Source organism: Rhineura floridana, chromosome 1, assembly GCF_030035675.1.
Source record: "Rhineura floridana isolate rRhiFlo1 chromosome 1, rRhiFlo1.hap2, whole genome shotgun sequence".
In the NCBI taxonomy this organism is placed as follows: domain Eukaryota; kingdom Metazoa; phylum Chordata; class Lepidosauria; order Squamata; family Rhineuridae; genus Rhineura; species Rhineura floridana.
Window position 1 is genome coordinate 148,722,861 of NC_084480.1, and position 25,612 is coordinate 148,748,472.

General features: G+C 45.4%; 1 protein-coding gene across 2 annotated transcripts in view; it reads right to left on the minus strand.

Moving 5' to 3' along the window:
* Positions 1 to 1,010: 1,010 nt before the first annotated feature.
* The window catches only part of CLSTN3 (calsyntenin 3), a 40,068-nt gene continuing 15,466 nt past the window's right edge, over positions 1,011 to 25,612 (minus strand). For both annotated transcript variants that reach the window (XM_061636640.1, XM_061636631.1), the window contains exons 4-18: positions 24,434 to 24,642; positions 22,553 to 22,702; positions 21,327 to 21,512; positions 19,867 to 20,136; positions 18,927 to 19,039; positions 18,664 to 18,826; positions 16,671 to 16,727; positions 15,736 to 15,893; positions 15,396 to 15,544; positions 12,253 to 12,479; positions 8,797 to 8,967; positions 6,156 to 6,301; positions 5,904 to 6,039; positions 2,182 to 2,399; positions 1,011 to 2,065 (exon numbers count right to left, since the gene is read on the minus strand). In XM_061636640.1, the coding sequence (XP_061492624.1) occupies positions 1,895 to 2,065; positions 2,182 to 2,399; positions 5,904 to 6,039; positions 6,156 to 6,301; positions 8,797 to 8,967; positions 12,253 to 12,479; positions 15,396 to 15,544; positions 15,736 to 15,893; positions 16,671 to 16,727; positions 18,664 to 18,826; positions 18,927 to 19,039; positions 19,867 to 20,136; positions 21,327 to 21,512; positions 22,553 to 22,702; positions 24,434 to 24,642 (2,524 nt within the window). In that variant the 3' untranslated portion in view covers positions 1,011 to 1,894. The remainder of the gene's footprint in view (positions 2,066 to 2,181; positions 2,400 to 5,903; positions 6,040 to 6,155; positions 6,302 to 8,796; positions 8,968 to 12,252; positions 12,480 to 15,395; positions 15,545 to 15,735; positions 15,894 to 16,670; positions 16,728 to 18,663; positions 18,827 to 18,926; positions 19,040 to 19,866; positions 20,137 to 21,326; positions 21,513 to 22,552; positions 22,703 to 24,433; positions 24,643 to 25,612) is intronic.

Here is a 25,612-nt window from a genome sequence, read left to right on the forward strand (position 1 = left end):
CTCCCAGGTCGTAGTCCAACACTCTAATCCCTGTGCCACAGTGGCTCTCCTATTTGAACCATCTTGGGAAGCAACCACTGCGGCAACAAAATCCTCTACCAGAGATGGTCTACATTTGAGAAACTAGAACATCCATAGGCAGGGTTCCTTGACCACACTTTCTTACCCACAGTCACCAACCTCTCCTCCCAAGAACTCTCCCACCTCTGGGAAACCTGCCTTCACCCCCAAATTTGTCTCCTGCGTCCCACACAGCAGGAGCCATCACAGCCTCATCAGTCTTCTCATGTACTCCCCTTCTTGCAGGATTGTCAGGCTCCTAGTTCACTTCATCCTGGTTCAGGCTCCCACAGTCCACTGACTAAGGTTCTGAGAATTTGGACTTCCACTGCATGCTCCACTTTTATGCTGGCCACACCTGCTGAGGCTGTAGCTGGTCTGGGGAACCTTTTTCAGCCTGAGGGCCACTTACCTTATGGGGTGGTGGGCAGGGCCAGAGGCAAAAAGTGGGTGGAGCACAGATACAACTTTTGCATGGCTGAAAGTCACAAGTTTCTATACTTATACACACATTCCTCTATCCAGGCAAGCAAAAGGCATGATCATACTTCAAGAACGCATTGCACCCAGGCAAAACCACTTGAAAGTGAACAGCAAGGCCTTCGAGAGGTGCAGCCTGGGATGAAGATGTGACCTAGGGAAGGTTCTGGGGGTCAGATACAGAGACCTAGAGGGCTGCATTTGGCCCTTAGGCCTGAGGTGCCCTAGCCACAGGTACTTTCCAGCAAGCCATGTCTTCCCTTGGGCAGTGGCTCTTCCGAAGGTTCTGGTTACGAACCAGAAACCCTTGTGGATGGTGATCCAGGAAAGAGCTAAGTTCCATCTACAGTGTCTATTCTACACATACGCACCATCCACTTCAACCCTCATTTCTCCTGCACCAGATGGAGACATTATTAAGAGAGTAAAGCTCTCTGTTGCTGAGCGAAGAATCTCCAATAGTCCAAACATTACATTTTTAGATCCTTTTTATTTTAAAATCATCTCAATTTTCTTCTTCACATCATGTTTTCCTTCACTTGTTTGAATATTATTGACAATTTTACAAAGCGACACAAGCTGCAGGCTTTTTTTTTGTTTCTTTGCATCGAACAAGAAAACAAGATTAAACCTCAAACAACAACATTGAAAAAATATACAATATATATATATATAGTATCTTGGGGCTTCTGTTGTACCCCATTTGCTGCCCCACTCCTGCTCCCTTCCTATTTATCTACCATTTCTGCTGCACAACATGCCAATCCAGTTTACCCTCTGGCGGGAAGGGAATCCTTGGCTGGAGACCAAAGTCAGGGGGCCCTGCCCCACTTGGTTAAAGCAAGCAGCTGTTGAGTTGAGAGGAGCCAGGAACCTGGGAAAAGAATGGGGCTCCACCCCTAGGTGCTGCTATCAAAAGACTGCGAGCAGAAGTGGGCCTACAGTGAGGCATGGTGAAGCAACCACCTCAGGAGCCAGATTTTGAGCACCACACAGAGCAGCAGAATTGGGAGACAAATCTGAACCATAGGACAATCAATCCACCATAATGCTTCTGCCCAACTCCCATTCATTTAAAGACGCTTGCACAGGAGAACCCAGTGGATTATGTCCCATGTTAACTAGTGGGAGAGGAAGATGTCAATTAGATTTTCTGCCTTGTGCACCAAAATGTCGTGTCTTGGGGCCAGTCTCTACTGTGCAAGTGCAAAGAGGTCTGGAGAAAGCAGGAGGGAAGCTGGGCAGGGAGTGGGAAGAGAAAAGGTGCAGGGCTAGGCCAGACCCCCAAATACTAAACATAAGCAGGACCTCCCTCTCGTCGGTGTTGCACTTCTGCTCCATCCATCACATGCCTCTAGTAGTGGCAAGGGGCATCATGCTTGCCCACAATGCGCTGGTCATCGGCAGCATCACTGCCTGGGCTGTCCGGTGATTCAGAGTCACTGCTGTCCTCTTCCTCCTCAGCTGCCTCTCTGGCTTTAGGCTCAGCACTCTCTGCTGTCCTCTCCTGGCAGCTCTGGTATGACTGTGGAAAGAGAGAGTGGATGTGGGGAACCAAGGAAATTTGAGCTCTCCACTGCTGCCCTTACATGGCCTCTTCCTGCCCTCTCTTCCCAGCCTTGCATCTCTTCCTTCACTTACCTCCATGGGGTTGACGATGATTGTGAGAGCAGAGTCATCCCAGAACATCTCGCTCTCTTTGGCCTGGGCACTTCCGTGGCTTCCTGCAGACTCCCCTACACACTCGCGCTCACTCTCTCGCCTGTGCAAAGAGTGGATACGCAGGACGCCGAGGATCACCATGAGAGCCAGGAAGCCTACGCACACCACAATAATGATAGTGGCGGCACTGGGGACCACTGCAGGAAAGAGAAAGGACAGGATGAACTTTGGGGGGGGGAAGCATTCAAACTTTTGTGGTTGCCAACCTGTAATGGCCGGTGGCTCCATGCCAGTGGTGCCATGGAATCCACTCTGGGTATTAGTCTGAACTACTGACATGGAGCCACCAGCCAACTTGCTGCCAACTTGAGCTGGGAAGTGGTCCTGGTGGACAACCTTTCTGTTGCAGAAGTTTCATGCACAACACTTCATAGGAGGTATTTCACCCCCACCCTCTTAGAATCTGCTCCTCCAAGATTTATTTAGTATTAATTTTTATATATATATCCTGCCCTTACCCCCCAGCAGGAGCCCAGGGCGGCAAACAAAAGCACTAAAAACACTTTAAAACATTAAAAAATACTTTAAAGTACATTAAAACAAAATATCTTTAAAAACGTTTTTAAAAGCTTTTCAAGACATCTTTTAAAAAGGTTAAAAACATTGTTAATTTTTTTTTTAAAAAAACCATTAAAAAGGAATTCCAACACAGACGCAGACTGGCATAAGGTCTCAACTTAAAAGGCTTGTTGAAAGAGGAAGGTTTTCAATAGGCACCAAAAAGATAACAGAGATGGCGCCTGTCTAATATTTAAGGGGAGGGGATTCAACAGGGTAGGTGCAGCCACACTAAAGGTCTGCTTCCTATGTTGTGCAGAAGGGACATCCTGATAAGATGGTATCTGCAGGAGGCCCTCACCCGCAGAGCGCAATGATCGACTGGGCATATAAGGGATAAGACGGTCTTTCAGGTATCCTGGTCCCAAGCTGTATAGGGCTTTGTACACCAAGACTAGAATCTTGAACTTGGCCCGGTAGCAAATGGACAGCCAGTGCAATTCTTTCAGCAGCAGAGTGACATGTTGGTAATAACCTGCCCCAGTGAGCAGTCTCGTCGCCGCATTTTGCACCAGCTGTAGCTTCCGGACCAACCTCAAGATGTGGAGATGGCCAGTGGTTTACAGGCCTGCTGAAAAGTAGCAGACGATTTTATGGATATCAGGTCTATCAACCATAGTAACTACATGGAGCCTCCAGGTTCAGAGGCAGTGCGTCTGAATAATGGTTGCAGCGGGGCAAAAGTGGGAAGAAGGCTAGCCTTCATGTTCCCTGCTTCCCATAAATATCTGGGTGGCTATTGCTGGAGACACAATGCTGGAGAAGGTGAGTTGGACCAGGTGGTTAGATCCAGCAAGGCAGTTATTAGGACTATTCCACTCAACAAGTGTTTTCTATCTGCCACAGATCCCCAGAATCCCCAGAGATCTTTGCCTGGTCTTTTCTGCTCCCACTCCGATGATCTCCAGATTACCTTTTTATGTATTTCTTTATACTGGTGTCCTGCCCTTTCCTGAAAGCTCAAGCCTAACAGATTAGTGACTAACAGGGCCAGCCCCAAGCACGACTGGACCCTTGAGCACCAGCCTTCCCTGAGCCCACGGCACCCGCCTGCACCTACCTGCACCTACCTCTTCTGCTGTAGTAAATGGTGGCCACGCTGCACACGCATGCCTCACACTATACGCACATGCCTGCCATCAACCAAGATGGTGGCCAAGGCTTACTCAAAGGGCTGATGCCTCTGCCACCATCTTGGTTGATGGCACACATACGTGCTATGTGCAGATGCATATATGACATTAACTAAGATGGCAGCAAGGGAACTAGCCCCTTAGGGAACCCTTGATTGCCATCTTGGTTGATGGCAGGCATGGGCGCAGTGCAGCCAGCATACACAACAAAGGGAAAGGTGGTGGGGCATGCATGTGGGCATCATGGGCCTGCACGATTGTAGGGGAGGAGCTCCCTCTCTGGGATCCCTCTCTGCGATCCGCAGCAGGGTCAGGAGCCGATGCTGCCGCAGATCACGGAATGGGAGCGCTACCCACCCACCCTAAGGTGGGGCCCCTTCCAGGGGCTCTCGGCCAGGACCTGACCTGGTTACCCTCTGGCACCAGCCTTGGTGACTAAGGGAAAGGCACAAGCTATTTAGGGCTTTACAAGTAAAAATAGCATCTTAAATATTTGGGTTCCCTGCCTAGGGAAGTGTGCCTAGCTCAACCTCATTGATAGCTGAAAACCTCATTGTTTAAGAAAATGCGTATCTGGCAGTAGTCAAAAAGTGAGGTCAGAATCAGAAGAGAACTCACAACAGTCCCCCAACCACATGGTGAGCTTGATTTCCTTTCAGCTTCATTATCTGATTCATTGATAGGTACAATTTTCATTCATACTGTTCCGTACATAGGGGCTGAACACAAGAGGGCACTTCTAGATCAGGCCAAGGGCACATTCTATTCTCACAGTGGCCAAACTGATGCAATAGCATTCTCCCCACTTGTGATTCTGCACAAACTTTTGTTTTCAGGGGCACCCCAGCCAGCCAGCATTACAATAATTAATCCTGGAGGTTACAAAGGCGTGAATCACAATTGCTGAGCGAATCTGGAAAAAAAGGTCACAGCAGCGTCTCCTCACCCCAGGTGAGTTTGGTGAAAAGAGTCCCTTGCCACCACAACAACCTAACTTCAAGCACAACCTAACTCCAAGCAAAACCTCTGTGAGGAAGGAAGCCTGGTCTTCCAGTTTCCTCTCTCCAAGTCACAGGACGTGCAGGTGAATTATGTTTTCAATTTTGCCCAAATGTATTCTGAAGGCAGTGCTCTCCTTAGGACTGAGCCAAATTGGCTCTGTGGCGGCGATGTGGTGGCAGGGAAAGACAGACTAAGAGCCCTTTGCCAACAGCCCTGCTCTTTGGCATCCTTTTCCTTCTTCCCCACAAAGAGAATAAGACTCTTCTCGCTGAACACCAAAGTCAGGATCATTCAGACCATGGTATTCCTGATCTCTATGTATAGATGTGAAAGTTGGATAGTGAAAAAGGCGGATAAGAGAAAAATCAATTCATTTGAAATGTGGTGCTGGAGGAGAGCTTTGCACATACCATGGACTGCAAAAAAGACAAATAATTGGGTGTTAGAACAAATTAAACCAGAACTGTCACTAGAAGCTAAAATGATGAAACTGAGGTTATCATACTTTGGACACATCATGAGAAGACATGATTCACTAGAAAACACAATAATGCTGGGGAAAACAGTAGAAAAAGAGGAAGGCCAAACAAGAGATGGATTGATTCCATAAAGGAAGCCACAGACCTGAACTTACAAGATTGGAACAGGGCAGTTCATGACAGATGCTCTTGGAGGTCGCTGATTCATAGGGTCGCCACAAGTCGTAATCGACTTGAAGGCACATAACAACAACAACAAAACAGATTAGAGAACAGGCCCGATCAAACTGGCAGCCATTTCCCGCCATCCCGCAGTCATCCTGGACTAAAGAAAAATACACTGGACGATCCAGTCACAGATCTCCTGTGTCTCATCTGCTCTCGGCATCACATTGTGTGCGCTGCCCTCTCTCATCCCCATTTCGCAGTCAATCTGCCATTTCACCACAGTGTTTCTGCCAGTACGTACTGGAGTTGCGGTGGACGTTGGCCAGGCTGTGCCCAGAGAGTTCTGGTGGCAGATGGTGGCCTCGATGCATGAACTGCTGAGCACTCATCATGTGGTTGGGGTGAGCAGCTCTGTTCATGTTATGAAGGACGTTAACCTGCAAAGAGAAATCCACACTCACACCTCTTGATTTCAGATCGGTCCCACCAACCTCAACTGCAGCCATATCCCCAGGAGTTTTGCATTTCACATCCTCTCTTGTGGCAGATCTACCTCAACTGTGAATTCGTTGCTGGAGTAACGCCCATTCATTTCAGTGCAAGAAAGGCGGAACTTCCTCTCATAAAGCGCAGCACCATGATGGATGCAATACGAGACCTGGCGAAGGATCTCTTCATAAACAGCAATGCTCTCCACCCCTACGAATGGGAAGAGGACATCAAGACTGAGGTGGGGGGCAGGCAGGGGACAGGGTAGAAGGACTCCAAGCTGGCTTAACTTGGGTCTGCACACTGGGATGTAAACCAACCTTTCCATGCAAAGATGTGTAGGGAAAGACCAAATGGGTTGCTTCATCATTGCCACACACTTGTGGGGAGAGGCAAAATGCCAACTACTTTTTCACTCTTCTCCCTCCAACTTTTCCAACTGTAGGGTTCCAGACATGTTTCCTTCATAAACAAGGATCTGGAATTCAGTTTTGGGAAAGGAGCCTTCGCAGGGAAGTTGGGGGGGAGAGCAACAGGTATGGAAAGATTAAACATTTCTCTCACTGCCTCTCCACTTCAAATCACCCACTTCACATGCAATTTTGCAGTGAAGGAGCAGACTATCAAGCTTCTATTATCCACATTGAGGTGTAACATCTATTTAAACCTTGAGATAAATCCTATGGAGAGTCCAAAGGTGCTTCCAGACTGTCAACATTTTCTGGGTAGGATTTAAGAGCATACTGGATCTCTAGATTTGTGCAATTAAAGTGGATTAAAGTGCTCTGTCAATCTAGCACAGCCTTTCCCAACCAGTGTGCCTCCAGATGTTGTTGGACCACAACTCCCATCTTCCTGACCATTGACAATGCTGGCTGAGGCTGATGGGAGTTGTGGTCCAACAACAACTGGAGGCACACTGGTTGGGAAAGGCTGATCTAGCACAACAAATCCACTTTGAAAATATCAGACTTTTTGCAATTAGGTAAGCGATGGGGAAAATCACTGAACAGTGTTAGAAGAATGAATAACAGGAAACACCACACACAGATATCAGGATAAATGCAGGACTAATTATCATTGTCACATAGCTGTCCTGAAAACAAATCAGAATGAATGTTTAATAAAGTCCAGATATAATCTAACCTTGTAAGCTTTGTGCAACCAAATAAGGATGAATGCTCAATAAATGGGTCATCTGGAGGGACCTCAAGAGTAAATCCAAGAGAACCATCTGTGTTTTCAAGAGGTTCATTTCCTGCCAGCACTGGCACACAGCCACAAAAGCAGCTGGCCCCTTCATTTTCCTAATGTGCCATTTCAACTACGAAGAAACCCGAATAGCCTGAACTCCCACAGATATGCAACTGGATGTACTAAAAAGGCACATCTATAATGATGATAGTACTGGGTTATTGATATAACACTCTCAGTGTACATGGTGCTTTACAAATTAGCATACTGTAAGTGGGGAAAGGATTCTTGTCCTGAGGGAGTTACAGTGTAAATTGGGATACTTCCTGTTGAGGCATTCAGCTGAACATATCAATGCATAAAGTGTATGACAAGGCAAGGGCATGCCCAACAGCACTAACTCAGTATCTCCTCAAAGACTGCATGAAGAACAAGGCAAGGGATCTACTAATACCCAGTGCAGCAAGTACTCTTGCACTGAAAGAATTAAAAAACTGAGCCACTGCCACCCAAACATTGCATAAGAAATCAGCATCATGCAATCTGTATAAACTACACATATTTGCATATAATGAGTTCTGTTTGCAAATAGATAGATAAATGGATGCGAGTCATGGGATAGATAATGGAAAATGTAGGACTTCCTGACCCTTGGAAATGGCATTTAGCCCACCTTGTGCTTTACAGCAGCTTTCACCAACCTGGTGTAATCCAAAAACATCTGGATGGCAACTCCCACCAGCCCCAGCCATCAGAGGCATACTGATTGGGGATGGTGGGAGTTGTAGTCCAAAACATGTGGAGGGCACCAAGTTGAAGAAGGTTGTTTCAGAGGTTTCACCAGAGACATTGCTGATGCACTTTCACATCTACCTAGGTACTTTTACAGATTAGAAACATCCTTGTGTTTTTAAATAATGGAAGCCGACATTCTCAGGATGCTACATCCAATACCACATATCCGCAGAGAGAGGCAAGAGGAGGACACTGAAACAAAAACAAAGTATCATGGACGGCACTGAATCTCAGACTAGATCTGATAGCGGCACTTGGTGGGCACCCAACAGGGGCCAGTGCTTAAATCCTCTCCCTGTCTCCTTGCACAGGTGGCTTGTCTCCCTACAGTCTACAGTATCTTCCTAGGTACTTTTCCCCTAAGCAAACTCACTTTCAGTACTAGAGCTCATCTAAGATACAGAAATACCTGGGGGGAGGGAGAGGGGGAGAGAGACTATGGGGAGGTAAAGTGAAGTTGGGAGAGGAGTTTGTACACACGTGCCACCTACACACCCCATTTGTTGAAATCTGATGCACCTACTCCTATTTATACATGATCGAGGCAGATCTGGCTTTAACACATGGAACAGGTACCACTACTACTAGTTGGCTCTCAGTTAGAAAGCTATCAGTTGGATGATCAGGACTTTATAGGGCCAGAGACATTTCCACATTTGTGCTGCGATGGGGTTGGTTGATGCCAATAAAGGAAGAGCTGCCTAGAAAGTGCATACCTGTGACAGTGAGATAGGCAGAGGTGTTGATGAGCTCCAGGCCCCGTTGCTGCAGGGATGCTCCATCTAGGAGCAGGTACTCTCTCTCAGGGTCCAGGTCTTCTCCAACCAGGGAGATCTCACAACCATCCAGATTGTGAACAATCTCATCCGACATCCGTGTATCTGCCACTGCAAGGAAAATGGGTAAGACCAAGAGAGAAGGTAGAGACAATATCTCATTTATTTATTTGTTACATATCCATGCCCCACCCTTCCTCCACGGAGCTCAGAGGACTATTTCTTTCACTCTTCAGAAATAAAAAGGGACTCATTCTCTTTCCCCCCTTCTTATCTCACCAGGCAGTGGGGAATGGACCCTTCATTTCCCCCCCTAACATTTTTTGAAAACTTCTTAGACAGACAAACAACTTATACCCATTCATCAGAGGGGGGGACATACAGCTTACTTTTATTTTATTTAACAGGATTTATATACCACTTCATCACCAAAACCTTTAAGCGGTGTACATAAACCAATGTAAAATATTCCCTAATATACTGAATCGGCTGTAAAAAGTTGACCTAAACTTTTTCAAAATATAAGCAGTTACATAATAAAATAAAATTCCATGTTAAAATACATGTCAAAATTACATGTCTAGATAGGCTTACCTAACAAAAAGGTTTTAAGCAGGCACCAAAAGCAATATAGCAAATGTGCCTACCTAACATCAATGGGCAGGGAGTTCCAGAGTGTAGGTGGTGCTGCACTGAAGAATCTGTTCCTTGCAGTTGTACATATACACATGTGGACAAACTCAGCAGAGGGGAGGGGACAACACCCACCCACAACCATACCCAGAGTACTGTTTTTGATCTCAAAAGTAGCACAGGATGTGTGTGCTTATTAGGGATGTGCTAGAATTCTGCCCAATTCGGATTTGGTACCAATTTTTCAATTAATTAGCTTATTCATTATCATTGCACATCGGATTTTTATGTAGTGATTTTCCATGGTGATTTTTGGAAACTGATTTTTTTTTTAAAAAAAAATCCATGTCTGAATTATTATTGTTGTTGTTATTAATGTTGATATTAATATTAATAATAATAATATTAATTAGATTTATTAGTCGCTTGACACCTGAAGGTCCCCAAGCGACTTACACAACGTTAAAACAGAAAGAAATAAAACACTATAAAACAACAACAAACAACAAAACAATATTAATATAGATATTAATACTGATATTTCATCCATATTTCCTTCAATTTATTGGTATTTCCTTTCATTTATCTGCATTTACAAATATTGATATTTCCTTTAAAAATATCAGCACTTCCTTTGAAAGTATCAATATTATTATCAATATTTTCCCGAGGGGAATAAACATTAAAAGCAGCGGATACAGTGAACTCAAATCGATATGGGCTTGTTAGGTCAACGTAATGGCATTGACAAGGATCTCATTCGCAACCCAGCAGCAAAAAGGGGGGGGAGGGGTGTGCAGCTGTGACTTTCATGAAGAGATCCTGCACTTCTGAGCTTGCCACTACACTACTGCCTAAACATCAAAATGCAACTTTCCCTGTGAATGATATTTAGGTCTGATATGACATGGTTAATCAAACAAATACAAAAATTAATTACTGTCCCTCTTGTTTCATGAGCAGCTAAAGCAGGTGTGGGAAACCTTCCACCCCCCCACCCCATGTTGCTGCATTATAGCTGCCCTCATCCCTGGCCATTGGCTATGCTTGTTAGAGCTGATGAGTTGTAGTTCGACAACATCTGGAGGGCCAAAGGTTCCTCACTCCTGAGCTACTGCAAAAGATGCCACTTTTAAAGTAACGAATAGAACCAAATTGTTGCACTACCTATTCCAAACACTTTTCACATTCATTTTCTCTCTACGCCAAGGTTCATTTTCAAGTAAGAAAAAGAAAACAGTTCAGGTGTGAGTAGTGGAGCAAGTGTCTACTTCACACAGGTGCAGTGGTCTTAGGGAAGCCACGGTCTCTTAGCATATTACACACACGCTCACTACATATTCCATATAGGGATCATAATTTGTATAGATCTAGTGCAACGATCACTTAGATAGCAAATGTGAATTGCCCTATGTAAATGCTAAGTATCATTACATGCTTTGAGAAGCCTGCTGGTGCATGTACTAGTTTCTCAGTACATTGGTCAAAAACTTTGCTCTGTAAAACTGATTTTTCCTTTCTGACCAGGAAACAAATCTCCATTAAAGTTTCATGCTCCTTCACTGCCCTCAGTATCTTTCCCTTCCCTGTTTTGTTCTGATGACCTCTTAATTTAAAATTTCTTCATGATCTTTCCCATCGGCTTCTCTCTTATTTCTCTTCCATCTCCTTACATGCCTTCCTACTCATTAAATCAGCGGATGAAGCTTTGTAATCTTCCTTCCTCTTTCTGCTTCCCAACTCCATTCCTCTTTCTGCTCCTTAGGGAGAAAGTAGGTATAATGTTGAAAGAGATCTCAAAGGACGTCTCTTGGCTATGAGGTGAGCCTGGATTCAGAACTCAGACAGCAGACATCTGTAATAGGAAATCAAATTCTGGGTCCACCATCGCTCTTGGCCCCTGTAGCCATGCTTCAGGTGGGCTTTCCATTTTTAAAAGCTTTACATGGACGTGAATACATTTATTCATTCATTCTTTAAAGGGATGCTTTTGAAAAGTGCAAAAGTGTTCCTGGGATTGGAGGAGGGTTGATTGATGATGTCACAGGGGGCAGTCAATCAGCATTATACACAGCCTGGTTCTGCTTCACATTTGCAGAATCAATTTTTTTCAGAGTTTGACACTGGAGATAATGGGAATGCTCTATAAGTATTACATCTGCCTTCACTTTATTGGTTTTGGAATGCACTCTCACTCAACGTTAGCCTCAATTCAAATGTCTTACCTCTTCTCCCATGATCCTGGTTGATGCTGCTCCTCTTCTTTTGCCCTTGTGGTCCTCTGTTGCCCCCTTCTTTTAGTTGTAGGCCTTTCAGGCCATAGCAACCCTACAGACCTAAGCTGGTCTTATCCCCATTCTCTCTTCCCAAGGAGAACACTGGGCGCTGCATTCTGCGGGGGAGGCTAGGGATCTCTGAGTATCCTCAAACTACAGTTCCCAGGGGCCACCATGACAATTATACTAGTACAAATCAAGAGATATGATTGTCTTTACATACTGGTGTTTTTTTGTACAGTGCTTAGTCTTAGTCACAGAATAAACATAATTATTATTGCCAAACTGGGAAAAATAGAGTGTTAAATTGTTTCAGGAGGGTTTTGTTCACAAAACTGGGACTGGGAAGGAAACTTCCATGCAGGATCAGATTGGTGAAGGATGGCACTTCCTGCTTCTGGGAGATTGTCTTCGGCTTTTGCTTCCTGGGTTGTCATTTTCCCTGCCCCTTGCTGCTACAGCATCTCTACTGAAGTACTCAGCTCACCTGTGCCATGCCAGCTCTCATCCTTCTTGGCCTCTACCTGATGTGAAATGGAGCAAGAAATCTGGAGGTCAGGAAAGAGAGGGACTCCCTCAGGACCTTCAAAATCAGATACAGGCCGGGCAAAGTGAGAGCTGCCGCTCAGTAAGATCTGAGGAGCATCAGGCTGAAGTACAACCACATAACCCTCCACATCTGGGATGGAGACACAGGATTCCTCGCTGAAGCATCTAACGGAAGAAGGGAGGAAAATAAATCACCCTTTTATTACCTGTGCCAAGGAACACCTTTATTTAAGAACATATTTTTATTTTTTAAAAATTGATATCCTATCTTTCCACTGTAACCAATGCTCCAGGCAACGTACAACAGGGGTGTATGTGCCCATGTGTAAAAGCAACGAGCTATATTCAAGTAACTCGCTGCACTAGCAGAAGCCAGCAGAAGGATTCCCACTAGCACAAGCACAACATGACTTTCCACTCCTCTCCCTGCGCACCCCTGCGTCTTCCTCAGATTTGCTCCAGAGGGTCAGAGAACACCCAGTACAGTGCATGAGGGGAGGAGAGGGGAGGTCATTAAGTCGGGCAAGCAGAAATGCTTGTGCTGATAGAACAATCTCTTTAGTGCTATGTTGAAAACAACCCAATACCATTAAGTAATAAAAAGCAGTAAAAACAGCCATGTACAGAAGATAAACGCAGCCTAAAAATTAGGGGCTGTCCCCTTTGATTGATATAAACATAACAGAGGCCCTCTCATGAGGATGTCGCCTGTCCAAGCCTATTTGGGAATCGCAGCCTTATCTTTCAGGTGAATTGAACCTGAGATGTCCATTTCCTCACAGCATGATCCTATGTATCAGGAAGTGCAATTTTTTTCTGTTTTTTGTGCTGAGCACAGGATGATTCTTATGTTTGACCTATCAATTCAGATATGTTTAAAAGCAGCAGCAGCAGCAAAGGGAATGAGACATGCAAAATAGGCAAGTGAGAGACCTTTATTGGAGCAACATCTCTCCTACTGGTTCTGTGTAACTTCAAAGCTTGCACACTGTCAGAATCTAAAGTCTCTTTTGTACCACACAGCCTCCCCTCACCCGCTCCTGTTTTCAGAGGCTCAAACAGGAATGCTGGTCTGCTTGAAAGTGCTTTTGCAGCTGATGAGCAGGGATTAAATCCTGCTGCCTTGGGTGTGTGAGCTTGTTCCCTCCTGGGAACAGGCACATGCAGCCAAGGCAGGATTTAACCCTGTCCTCCTGGCCATCAGGTGATGTCACCAGTGATGTCAGCTGATGGGTAGCTGGCCATGGTTTGGGGAAAATGGCCTTGCGGGCCAAACTGGACCATCTGGCAGGCTAAGATTGACCCACAGGCCAGAGATTCCCCATCCCTACTTTCAGGGTTTGCTGTAAGTATTACAAGATAATATATCTGAAGCACTTTGAGCACTTGAAAGTGTTATTAATCATGAACCAATCCTCAAGACTAACTAAGAGCAATTATCTCAAGTAAAAGAAGGGACCTGTTGCCTCTGCCTTCTTCTCTCTGATCCCTCTGCTGTCTGCCCCCTGCTATTATGCTGAAGCCCCGCATTTCAATCGGGCTTCAGGCCTGGACATGGGACTGAAACAGCCCTGGTCGCCTTGGTAGATGATATGAGGAGGGCGTGGGATAGGGGCGAATGCACCTTCCTTGTCCTCCTTGATCTCTCAGCAGCTTTCGATACCGTTGACCACGTTATCCACTTGGACCGCCTGGAGAGGTTAGGTATGGGGGGCACTGTATTGCAGTGGTTCCATTCCTTCCTCTCTGGTAGGTACCAAAGAGTGGCATTGGAGGATGAGGTTTCGGATCCTTGGCCTCTCACTTGTGGGGTGCCACAGGGTTCCATCCTCTCCCCGATGCTGTTTAACATCTATATAAAGCCGCTGGGGGCAATCATCAGGAGATCTGGGCTGCAATGTCATCAGTATGCGGATGACACGCAGCTCTATCTCTCATTTAAATCTGCACCGAGGTTGGTTGTAGAAACCCTGTCCAAGTGCCTGGAGTCGGTGAGTGGCTGGATGGGAAGGAATAAACTGAAGCTGAACCCTGACAAAACCGAGGTACTGTTTGTGGGAGACAAGGGAAGGCTGGGGGATGTGGACCTGGTGCTCAACGGGGTACGATTGCCCCTGAAAGACCAGGTCCGCAGCCTGGGGGTCATTCTTGACTCCCAGCTGACCATGGAAGCTCAAGTCTCAGCTGTGAGCCGGGCGGCGCTGTATCAACTCCATCTGATATGGAGGCTGCGCTCCTACCTTCCCAACCATCTGCTCCCACCGGTAGTACATGCCCTGGTCACCTCTCACCTAGATTACTGTAATGCGCTCTATGTGGGGTTACCCTTGAAAACGGTCCGGAAGCTGCAACTGGTACAGAATGCGGCGGCTCGTCTGATTAAAGGCAGCCGCCGGCAAGATCACATCACTCCAGTGCTGAAGGAGTTGCACTGGTTACCTGTTGTTTACCGGGCCCAATTCAAGGTGTTGGTTTTGACCTTTAAAACCCTATACGGTTTTAGCCCAGTCTATCTGAAGGAGTGCCTCCAGCATCGTCAGGGATGCTGCTCAACAAGATCAGCCTCAGAAGACCTTCTGTCGATCCCACCGGTTAAAACAGCTAGACTGGTGAGGACTAGAGAGAGGGCTTTTTCAATAGTGGCCCCCACCCTGTGGAACTCTCTCCCAAATGATCTCTGCCATGCCCCTTCTATGATGAGCTTCCGCCGGGCCTTGAAGACCTGGCTCTTCAGGCAGGCTTTTGGGGTGGGTTAGGTTTTTATTGTTATGGTTTTAAATGTTAACGTTTTAATGTATTTTTTTTATCTTGTACGTCACCCAGAGTGGCTGGACAACCAGCCAGATGGGCGACTAATAAATTTAATATTATTATTATTTATTATTATTATTAAGATTTAGACTATAAGCTCTGTTTGACTCTGCAAAGCACCTTGTATGCATTGGTGGCACTGAGCAAATAAGAAAAATAATAGTAATTTGAGCAGCAGAACCATACCTGCCCACAAATCTGAAAAAGTAAGGCTTTGCTCCTCACACCCAGAAGCATGGAGGTTATTATGCCGCTAGCTCTGACACTCACTTGACAGTAGTGGTAAGCTTGAGAGGTCGGACTCCTGGGGTAGCAAAACGCAGTGAATTCATGTAGGCCACATGCTGGATTGCGTGGTTGAAGGTTTCTACCTCATCACCCTCCAAGGTGAGAAGAGACTGGGAGGGGTTAACATGAACCTGTAGGGAAAAGAGGAGGTAAAGAAGCTTTGAGCCAGGCTCCCTGGCAAGGGTTCAAGTTAGTAGGCCAAGAGACACACATAGGAAAACACGAGGAGATTCTGCAGGAGGCAGAAGCGGGCAGGAAGCCAAGCCAAGGTGCTAGCAGAGGGGAGGAAAGTCATGCCATCAGAGGGGACTTCAGGATGTACCTTCATTCCTTTGCCAAGGCTGTCAAAGTCACTGTAGTCCAGCCCTTCGCGACAGGCATAGAGACATTCTATCACCTCCCGGCTCTCAAGGCTGCCAGGACGTGCAGTGAAGCCAGCCAGGTAACCATGGAAGTAGTGGTGAATCAGCAGAGGGTCTCCTAAGGGGGATACAGCAGGAGGGATGGTGTGAGAGACAGATGAAAAGAAAGGGGAAGAAAAAGAAGAGAACACGGAGCACAGAAAAGGGGGTGGAAAGAATTGCAAATGGGAGGAAAGGCTCAGAAGGAAGGAGAGGGAAAGAAGTCTTGGATGCACAGGCAGCTGAGAAACAGAGAGACCACAGTATGGAGCCAGAAGGGGTTGCCAAGGACAGTGTACAGACCCTGTTTCCTCTTTGTGGTTTCAGAGAGTGTATCAAGAGAAGAAATTGCCCCAAAGACCATCCAGGGAAATGTAATAGCGAAAGGCAAATCAGGGGGCTCCTCGAAAGGTTGACACTCTGGAGAAATATGGTATGTTATTTTTATTGTATGATAATAGTTATAAACCGCTTTGATCTTTCTTACAAAATTGCGGTATACATATATTTTTATTTTGTAACTTCTCTAAAAAGTTAACCAAGCTGTTGTAACTTATTAGTTAAGACCATTTGGTATGTTTGAACTATATTTGTTAACATGATTAAAAAAAAAAAAAACTTTCCTCACAGACCAGCTTTGATAGCAAGATGAACTACATTCTGCCCCATCTTCAAGCCCTCTCACAAACCACAGAGATTAAACCACCATCCTGCCCAGGAGAAGCTACAATGCCAAAGTTACCGAGGTGCCAAGACTTTCTTCCCAGGGAGGACGGGAAAGGGAAGGGCCATGGGAGGGAATGGCATGCGTGAAGAGGGGTCAGAGCCATGCTTGGTGACAAAGAATGTCAACTACCTTGTCCCGAATCTGTGGAGTTCTCGTTCAGTTTGATTTTTTCTTTGTTTCTCTCCTCTGCAAAATAAAATGAAATTCAAAACACTGAAAGAGAGTCACCTTTTGAGTGTTGCCTTTAACTCTCCCTGCCACTAAAAACTGAACAATAATAAATGAATTACTTGCTGTCCCTACTTGACATCCAAAATCAGCTGAGGCTACCACCTCACTCTACCTAATTATGTAGCTGGCCCTGCACTGGTGAAGGAGTCAGCCAAACTGTCACACCTCAGATGTGCCGTCTGTTGTTTGGAGAATGGGTTATGAGACTTTTCACTTTAACTCACTAAAGACAATCAAAGGAAGCGGATGGCACTGGGGATTTGAGGAAGGGAACTATGCAGCCTTTCCAGCGTTTTCTAGTTTCCATGCCCGGTTTCTTGAAGCCTGAAGCCCATTTCTGCTAAGCCAACCAAACACCGATTGTTCCTACGTTCAGTTACAAACAATAAACTGAACCTTCATTGATGAAGATAAACTTTCTGCGTGGCATTAACTGAAGTTCTAAGCTTTGGGTTGTTTTTTTTTACTGAAGCTCTAGTCAGCCAGGCCCCAGAGGCTTGCTAAACTGGGACGGAATCATTTTGGCACTGCTGACAGAAGCATCTCTTTCAACAATCTACTGGAATGTATCATGCCTTGATAAAGACATGAAGGCCGGGGGGGGGGGGAAGGTCTTCTTCTCCATTTTTCTGGAATGGGGAAATAACAGACGGAACGACTTCAGGAAATTATTTTTCAGAAATGTTCAATGCAATTATGTTAGTTGTATTATTAAGATATTCATTTCTCAGCCTTTTCTTTAGAAAAATGTTTCTTCTGCTTCTGCAATATAATGGCGAGTTCTTGATACTATATCTGAGCCTACAAAAAACCTTCCTTTTTTACCACAGTGCTAGTGGTTTATCTTCTCTAGTTACTAAACGGCAGAAAGACATGCTTGGGCCTCAACAGAGTACGGCTCCGACTCTCTGGATATACCTCTCTGGTAACCGGGGGGGGGGGTTGTTGTACTAAAACCAAGATAATGTATATACCTTTTCACATAATACCAAATAATGTTATTTTATGTGCCAACTGATAGCCAGTAGTGGACAGCGTGGTAGAGTGGCAGTACTCACCTGACCTCCCAACAGCTGAGTGGCTACTGCTTACCGGGAAGGGGAAGGGCAAGGTGGCAGGGGGGTCAATGTGGCGCAATTGCACTGGCAGGAGGACCTGATTGGCTCTGCTGATGTGTTTGCAGTGGCCTCCTCACCACCTTGCCTCTCCTCTTCTGCTTCCCGGTAAGTAGCAGCAACTCAGCTGTCAGGAGGTCAAGTAAGTGCCACCTCTCCACCACACTGTCCACCACTGTTACTAGCTAGAGTATAAACAATGCACTAAGTAGCTCAACATGATAATTTTTTAGGTTTGACAGTTGACAGAACAATCCCCCGATTGTTGCGTCCATAAGTGCTGTGGGCTCCTACCATTCAGAGCAGAAGGAGTGGCAGGGTGGCTCTCTCCAGGTTTTTGCCCATTTTTGCTATGCTAGCTCCAGTGCTGATGATCTGCAGAACATTGGATCCCATGGATCCAAAGTCTCTGGTGGCCTGTCCCCACAACCCCTCCCCAAATGCTCTGTTTGAGGTTTTATGCTACTTACTGCCCACCTAGATAGAGTTCAGCCCCCGCCCCCCAGTGGTGTTCCTCTCCACAGGCAGGGAAGTGACTACACTGCATCCTAAGCATGCACCCCCAGCCAACAATACGTGTGTAGGGGGGTGGTTTGCATTCCATTGCACATATTTTAGTTGTTCCCAAAGTATCTGAGTTGTTTTTTCCTGGATTTTTTTTTCTTTTGTAGCTTCAAACTTTTGGAAAATTTGCATCCCTGTCTGAGTAGCCTAAGGATACTGAATCTTCAGTCCCTCTGCTTTCTTTCCAGTCTGCAATTTTGAGAAGTACTCACCAGCCCAGCAGGCTCCAATCATGAGGGAAGATTCACGCCGCAGGGGGTGGATGAGGCCATTGTCATGGATGAGCGCAGGGTCATAGGAGACACCATCTACGTAAAGCGTAACGGTGGGGAACTCAAGGTTAAGGGCGTAATGGTGCCACTCGTCATCGCAAACCTGCAGCCAGTGAAAAGTAGGCACCCTGGGTTTGTGAGCGTGTACACAAGTAAGAAAGACCCACAGAGAAAAAGAATAAAGATGGCAGCAGTTTCCTCACCTGCTCCAGTTTCCAGAGGAACTTGACAGGCCTTGCACTCTCCAGCAGTGGCCAGTAGAGGAAAGCTATGCGGCAGCCATGAACACCAAGGGAATAATGGGAGTATCCATCCTCTGCAGATAGACAGGGCAGGGGCATCAAATTCAGCAGCAGCAGAATTCTGACCAGTCTGCCCTGGTTTATCAAAGATCGTTCTGCTCTCCCAGATGCTCCAACTCTCCCTATTTACTAGGGACAGCCCCTATTATCTGATATCTATCGCTGGCAGAACACGCACTGGCCCTATTTTGTCCTTTGGGGAAGATGTGATCAAGGTGTTGTTTTTAAATAATGGTTTATGTGCACTAACCCCTTCCCCTAGGTCTCTAGAAGTATTCCTCAGCTCTACCTCTGTCTCACATTATCTTTTAAAAAAAACTTGCTCAATGGGCTTTCAACAAACAAGGCAATCTGCATCTTTTGCTGTCACGTGGGTGCACCAATCAAAAGGCACAAATGCATCCACAACTTTTTTTAATGGTGAATTGTGCTAGTCCAATACAGCACAACTCCAGGGTTCCATTTAAACAATAAATGTAACAAAAATAACATCAGCATAGGGCAAGAGGACTGCAGCCTTACAGGATTACAGCCGGAACCTACACGTTTTTAATTAGAAGCAAGCATTGCTGTTTTCAGTGGAATATTTCCCTTCTTTATAAGCTCCATGTGAGAGACTCTGGAGAGGGGGACATAGGAAGCTGCCTTATACTGAGCCAGAGCTTTGGTCCATCTACTTCAGTAATGTCTAAAATGACTGGAAGCTCTCCAAGATTTCAGACAGGGGACATTTCCAGCCCTACCTGGAGATACCAGGGATTGAACCCGGGACCTACCAATAAGCAACACCCTTTCCACATCTATTCTAATATTTGCCTGGGGTAAGGAAAGAGGCTCTTACCACTTTGCATGGTGCTACAGATCACTGTCTCTTCCTCCCTCTTCCCCTTACTCGGCGTCACACCATGTTTCATCCAAAGTGACAAGGTGAAATGGTCACTCAGTCCTTCAAGGGCACCAGTTCCACTGCCCATGGGCACCTGGGTTGCCTGGCTGCCATTGAACCAGTAAATGAGGCTGCTGTCCTGGCTGTAATGGACTGAGAGTCGTGCTGTCCAGTTGGCCATGGGACTAGGGACAGGAAGCAGGTCTACCTCACCTGTGGCAGCACCTGTTGGGGCCAGAAGAGGAAAATTAGAAGACAGGAGCTTCATCTGAAGACTGTGGATTGGTGCCCTTCACAAAGGGGCAAGGCTGGACCAAGACATTTTGGTGCACAAGAACAGAAAATCCATAGGACACCCCTCCCCATATCCACTAGTTAACATGGGACACAATCTATCAAAAATATTTCCAGATCTAAGCCCACTGAAATGTAAAGGAGTGGCAGAAGAGAACCCTAGAGCAGGGGTTCCCAAACTGTGGTCCGTGAACTTCATTCAGGAGGCATTAAATATTCATATTGTATTGCTTCTTTTATTTCTATTGTTATATTTTAATGTATTGCAGTTTGAATTCTATGGATTGCAAACAGTAATACAGTAACATACAATATAAGGAAGGAAAGAAGCAACAAAAATACAATTCAAAGTCATACAGCATCTAAAGGTAAAGGTGTCCCCGCACTTATAGTGCGAGTCGTTTCCGACTCTTAGGGTGATGTCTTGCAACGTTTACTAGGCAGACCGTATATATGGGGTGGGATTGCCAGTTCCTTCCCCGGCCTTTCTTTACCCCCCAGCATATGCCGGATACTCATTTTACCGACCACGGATGGATGGAAGGCTGAGTGGACCTCGACCCCTTTTACTGGAGATTCGATTTCCTCCTTCCGTTGGAATCGAACTCTGGCCGTGAGCAGAGCTTCGGCTGCATTACCGCTGCTTACCACTCTGTGCCACGGAGGATCTTACTCATACAGCATCTAGCACAGCACATATCAATTGCTACAACAGGCAGAAAAATCATTCAGTGATCCACCAAAACACACAGCAATTTTCAAGTGCTCCATGGGGAAAAAAAGTTTGGGAACCACTGCCCTAGAGTGCTCTTGTCCAGGGCTCACCCATTTCAATGGGCCTTGCATAGGGTAACTTCCCAATAGATTGTGTCCTATGGGTCAGATCTATACAACCCAAAATCTGCCACCTAATTTTGCTATACGATAGGCATGCCTCTAAGGAAGCCAAAGGCTACCCCACCACCACCACCTCCCAGTCTTACTGGGATAAAAATTGTTAGGCAATTGACCCATGGTTTGCCCATGAGGTGGGTTTCATATGATTTGGCTATGAGTCTCTTTGGAGGGAGCTCCCATCCACTTCTCCTACGTGAATTGCTTGGCGATAAGAAAATACGCACCACAGAGTTTGCGCAGTGACTTCTCAGAGTAATTGTCACGGTCACAACCTTTGGCCACATGGTTTGTCTGTAGCTCCACAGTGGCCTGGATGTTCCACAGGGGCTCATCACATGTCTCCAGGTGAATAGTGGGGAAAAGAGCAAGGCTGCCCGTGCCTGGGGTGTATTCTATCCGCTTATTCCAACCTGTTGGAGAGTTTTAAATGAGAAAATTATTTTATTTTTTATTTATATATTATATTTTTATACTTTGTATCCCACCCATTGTCCATACACCTCAGGGTAGATTACCAACAGAGAAAGTAAATACAACAGTCAACATTAAGATAAGTTAAAACCATCAATTTCCCAACACACTGTGCTCCATGGCTGAAATCTTTATATCCACCCCTCTGTGCCCAAAATGATGTAAGGACCCAGATCTAAAATATGTCCAGGCTGGTGTAATTCGCACAGACTTAACAAACCTACCAGCTTTCTTGGGAAAAGAGTACAAACGCCCTTTTTATTTTTAACCTACACAGGCTGCCAGTTTGTTTCTAGGCCCAACTCAAAGTCCTGCTCTTAACCTTTAAAGCCCTAAATAACTTGGGACCAAATTATGTGAAACAGCACCTGCTCCCACACAAGCCTGCCCAGTTTTTCAGATCTTCTTCAGAGGCCCTGCTCAGATTGCCCCCACCTTTTGAGATCTGGTGAGGGGGGCAATGAGGAACACAGTCCTTCTTGGTCATTGTTCCTCTTCCTCTAGAATTCCTCTCCCCGTTCACTCACACACTCTTTTTTGATTGTTTAAAAGAACCTGAAAAGCCTAGTCTTTTCCTCCAGTTTTAATATATAATAAAATATATATCCTATTATATATAATTATACATATACATTATACAATAGGTTATATTTTATTTTTAATATATTTTATTTTAAATTTGATTATAAAATTTATTTGATTTGTAAGCCCACCCTTCATTGTAATAATCTCAGGGCAGGTTATAACATAAAAGCTACATAAGATTGAGCAGGCTAAAGCAATTATGTTAACCACTACCATAACACATGTATATATGTTCATATATGATATGATATTCAAGTTGATATGCATCAGGCTATGCAGTTTAGCATGAGTGGGCATCCATCAGATACAGAGAGGTGAAGAGTTAAAAATAAAAGGCAAAGGATTCTAATGATCCCTTGGTGGAGTCAGAGGATGAAAGGAGACACATTCATACCTTGCCAGCTGGGTTTACAGGTCGGCTTCACCTGAATTTCTACCTCTGCATCATCAGAGGCTCGCTTTTTTCCACAGTCATAGGCTGTCACTGTGAACTTATAGAGGCGCTCACCACTATACTGCAGTTTCTCAGTGTTCTCAATATTTCCTGGGGGGAAAAAAGTAAGATCCCAGAGTTAGGAGAGACCCCAAACATCCCTTGGTTCCCACTTCCAGGAAGGAGTAAGGTGGATTCTTGTCCACAGCTATGGCATAAGGAAAGGCTAGACCAGTGGTTCCCAACTGGGGGCTGGGGCCCGCGAAGTAATCCAGAGGGGGCCGTGAACAGTAAATAAATGAATTATTTATTATTATTTTTTTAAAAGTCTTCATTCCTTCCACACTGTCTGCTTTCCACTGCTGCTGCAGATGACACCTCCCCCTTGCTCCAAACGAGAGGGGAGGCCTTTTGCTGAAGCACCAGAGCATCTTTCAGGCGCACTAAGGGCAGGCATCTGCCTATAAAATACATGGCAGATGCCAAAGGAGGCTGAGGGTGGAGCTACCAGGAAGAAGAGGGGATTACTATCACTGATTCCTGTCTCCTTGCACTGCTGCTACTGGCAACGCCCTTACTTAGAATGAGAGGAGAGGGCTTTTTGTGAAGCAAAAAGAAGCAAGGCTGCAAAGAAAGGCTGCTTTCCCCCTTCCTTCCTGGCAGCCAGCCTGCCTCCCTGGGGGGAGGGGGTCACAAAAAAAATTCAGCTTATAAAGGGGGTCCTGTGCTCATAAAGGTTGGGAACCACTGGGCTAGACCACACATAGTGGGCACTTCTATTAATTTCAATAATCACCCAGTAACATGATCCATCTGTTTCTTTCTTTGGGCTACCTCCCACTTTACGCAGCCACAGTCATGTTTGTAATATGAATGCTGGTGTTAAAGTATGAAGGGCCCATTCACATCCCTAAACACTCAGGGGAGTCTGCCAGAGAGCCTCACAAATCTTCCCTCTAACTGTGCTTATTGCAGGAAACATCAGAATAACACAACACATGACAAACACAATCACTATAAAAAGTGTGATACAATCCCTGAAAAAGCCCTCAGCACTGCATCGTATTTCACATTTTTAGGTGCAAGCTTATGTGTGTGAGATAAACAAGTATAATACAGGCAACTCATCAGAGATCTACGATTAACTGAAGCTCCACAGTGTATGTACACCCAGTGGCAAACCCAGACTTGCTGCTACCCAATGTGCAGAAAGATCCATGAGTTAGTATGAGAATCAGCCTCAATCCTCATGTAACTTGCCTGAGTCTCCTTTGAACAAGCTGCAAGGACAAAGATTGCTAGAGGCTCTCTCCGCTAACATTCACACACCCAACCTGGCAATCTGGTTCCTGTAATATAGTATTTATTGGTCTTGAAATGCGTATGGATGTATTCATACACACATACAGAGTTTTATTTGTCATCTAGCAGAACGTAAGGGCCAAACTAGACAATACAACAGATATGAGTGAATTGTCACCTCCATTATTTAAAATGGCAAAACAGAATCAGAAGTTGTGATCAGAAGCAGAAGAATGGCAGTGGAGTTACAAGCTGTATAACTTGTATTGCTCCTGCCATTTTCACACTCAGAATTGCCATACCGTATGTAGGGTGAAAGATGCACTCCCCACCATTCCTCCACTGAAAATGGCAGCCTCCGACAGCTGCTTTTCAGTTAAAATCATCATCCCAAACACACTTGGAGAGGGTTTACACGTCTCCCAAGTATCATCTAGTTTGCCCAAAAAACAACATTGGTGGTACAATTTGTAAGTCTGTATCAGCGTTGGTCCAGTTTCCAGGGCAATTCAGCAGGTAGAAGTATGTTTAGGTTCTCACCATCATTGTCAATCAGGAAGGGGACATTGGGAGTCAGGATCTCATAGTAGCAGATCTGGCTGTACTGAGGAGAGCAATCTCCATCTATGGCTTCCACACGCAGAATACGATCATAGAGTTTCCCTTCTGTCACTGCCACACGGTAAAGGTTCTCCACAAAGACTGGAGCAAACTCATTAACATCATTCACCCGCACGTGCACTGTGGCCCTGAATAAAAAGAAAGGGTCAATAAACCTCTGAGTCCAGGGCCTCTTTTCTAAAGAAGAGAAATGTTGGGCCTCAAGCCTGCCGGTGGAAAGCCGTGAACCCCTCTATTCAGAAGGACTGGCTGTAGTTACTCACTAGTAAGGGGAATGTATCTGCATATGCTCAGAGGCATTCTTCTTTGTCAATATACTTCATGGCTGGCTCTTGGCAATGAAACAGATTCCAAGACAAAGTTGTGGTAGTTAGTGCTGTACATTTTTTGGATAATGAACTCCCTCTATGAAGATAGGTTAATCTTGTGGGTGGATGGGGATTCTAATAATTTTCACATTGGTAGTCTTACTTTTAAAGATGAAAAGTAATCTTTCTTTCTTTTTCTGTATAGAAATAAAGACTTGCCGCTGCTTCAAGCAACAGCTTGGCTGTCCTCAGCAGTCTAGCAGTATTCCAGAAACAGGATGGCCCAAGAATACCAGGCTGCTGAGGTGATGGCAAGGGTGTGTGTGTGTGTGTGTGTGTGTGTGTGTGTGTGCGTGTGCGTGTGTGCGTGCAGACAGTCATCATCTTTAAAACCCTCAAAATTCTTAGAATTCACCTGGCCCCAAAAGTTTTTCATTTTTAAGAATTTTCAGAAGGACATCTGTTTTATCTTTAAAGATGAAATGAATGAAGGGCTTTCTTTCCTTTTTCTGTCTTACAAAAATAAATGCCTTGCTACCACTTTGAGTGGCAGCATGGCTGCCTTAAGCACACAAATTATCCCACAAAAAGGGGCCGGGGTGGAGATTCAGCCCTGCATTAGTGGTAACATGTGGCTCAAATCCTGGGTGACTTGTGTGCTGCTGACAAGGAGAATCCCTAAAAACACAAAATACACTTCAGAGTGAGAATATTAGACTTTTCCAATCATAAAGCAAATGAAAAAATAGGAGACAGAAGATCTAAACCTGACAATTTCAACAGAGGTCTC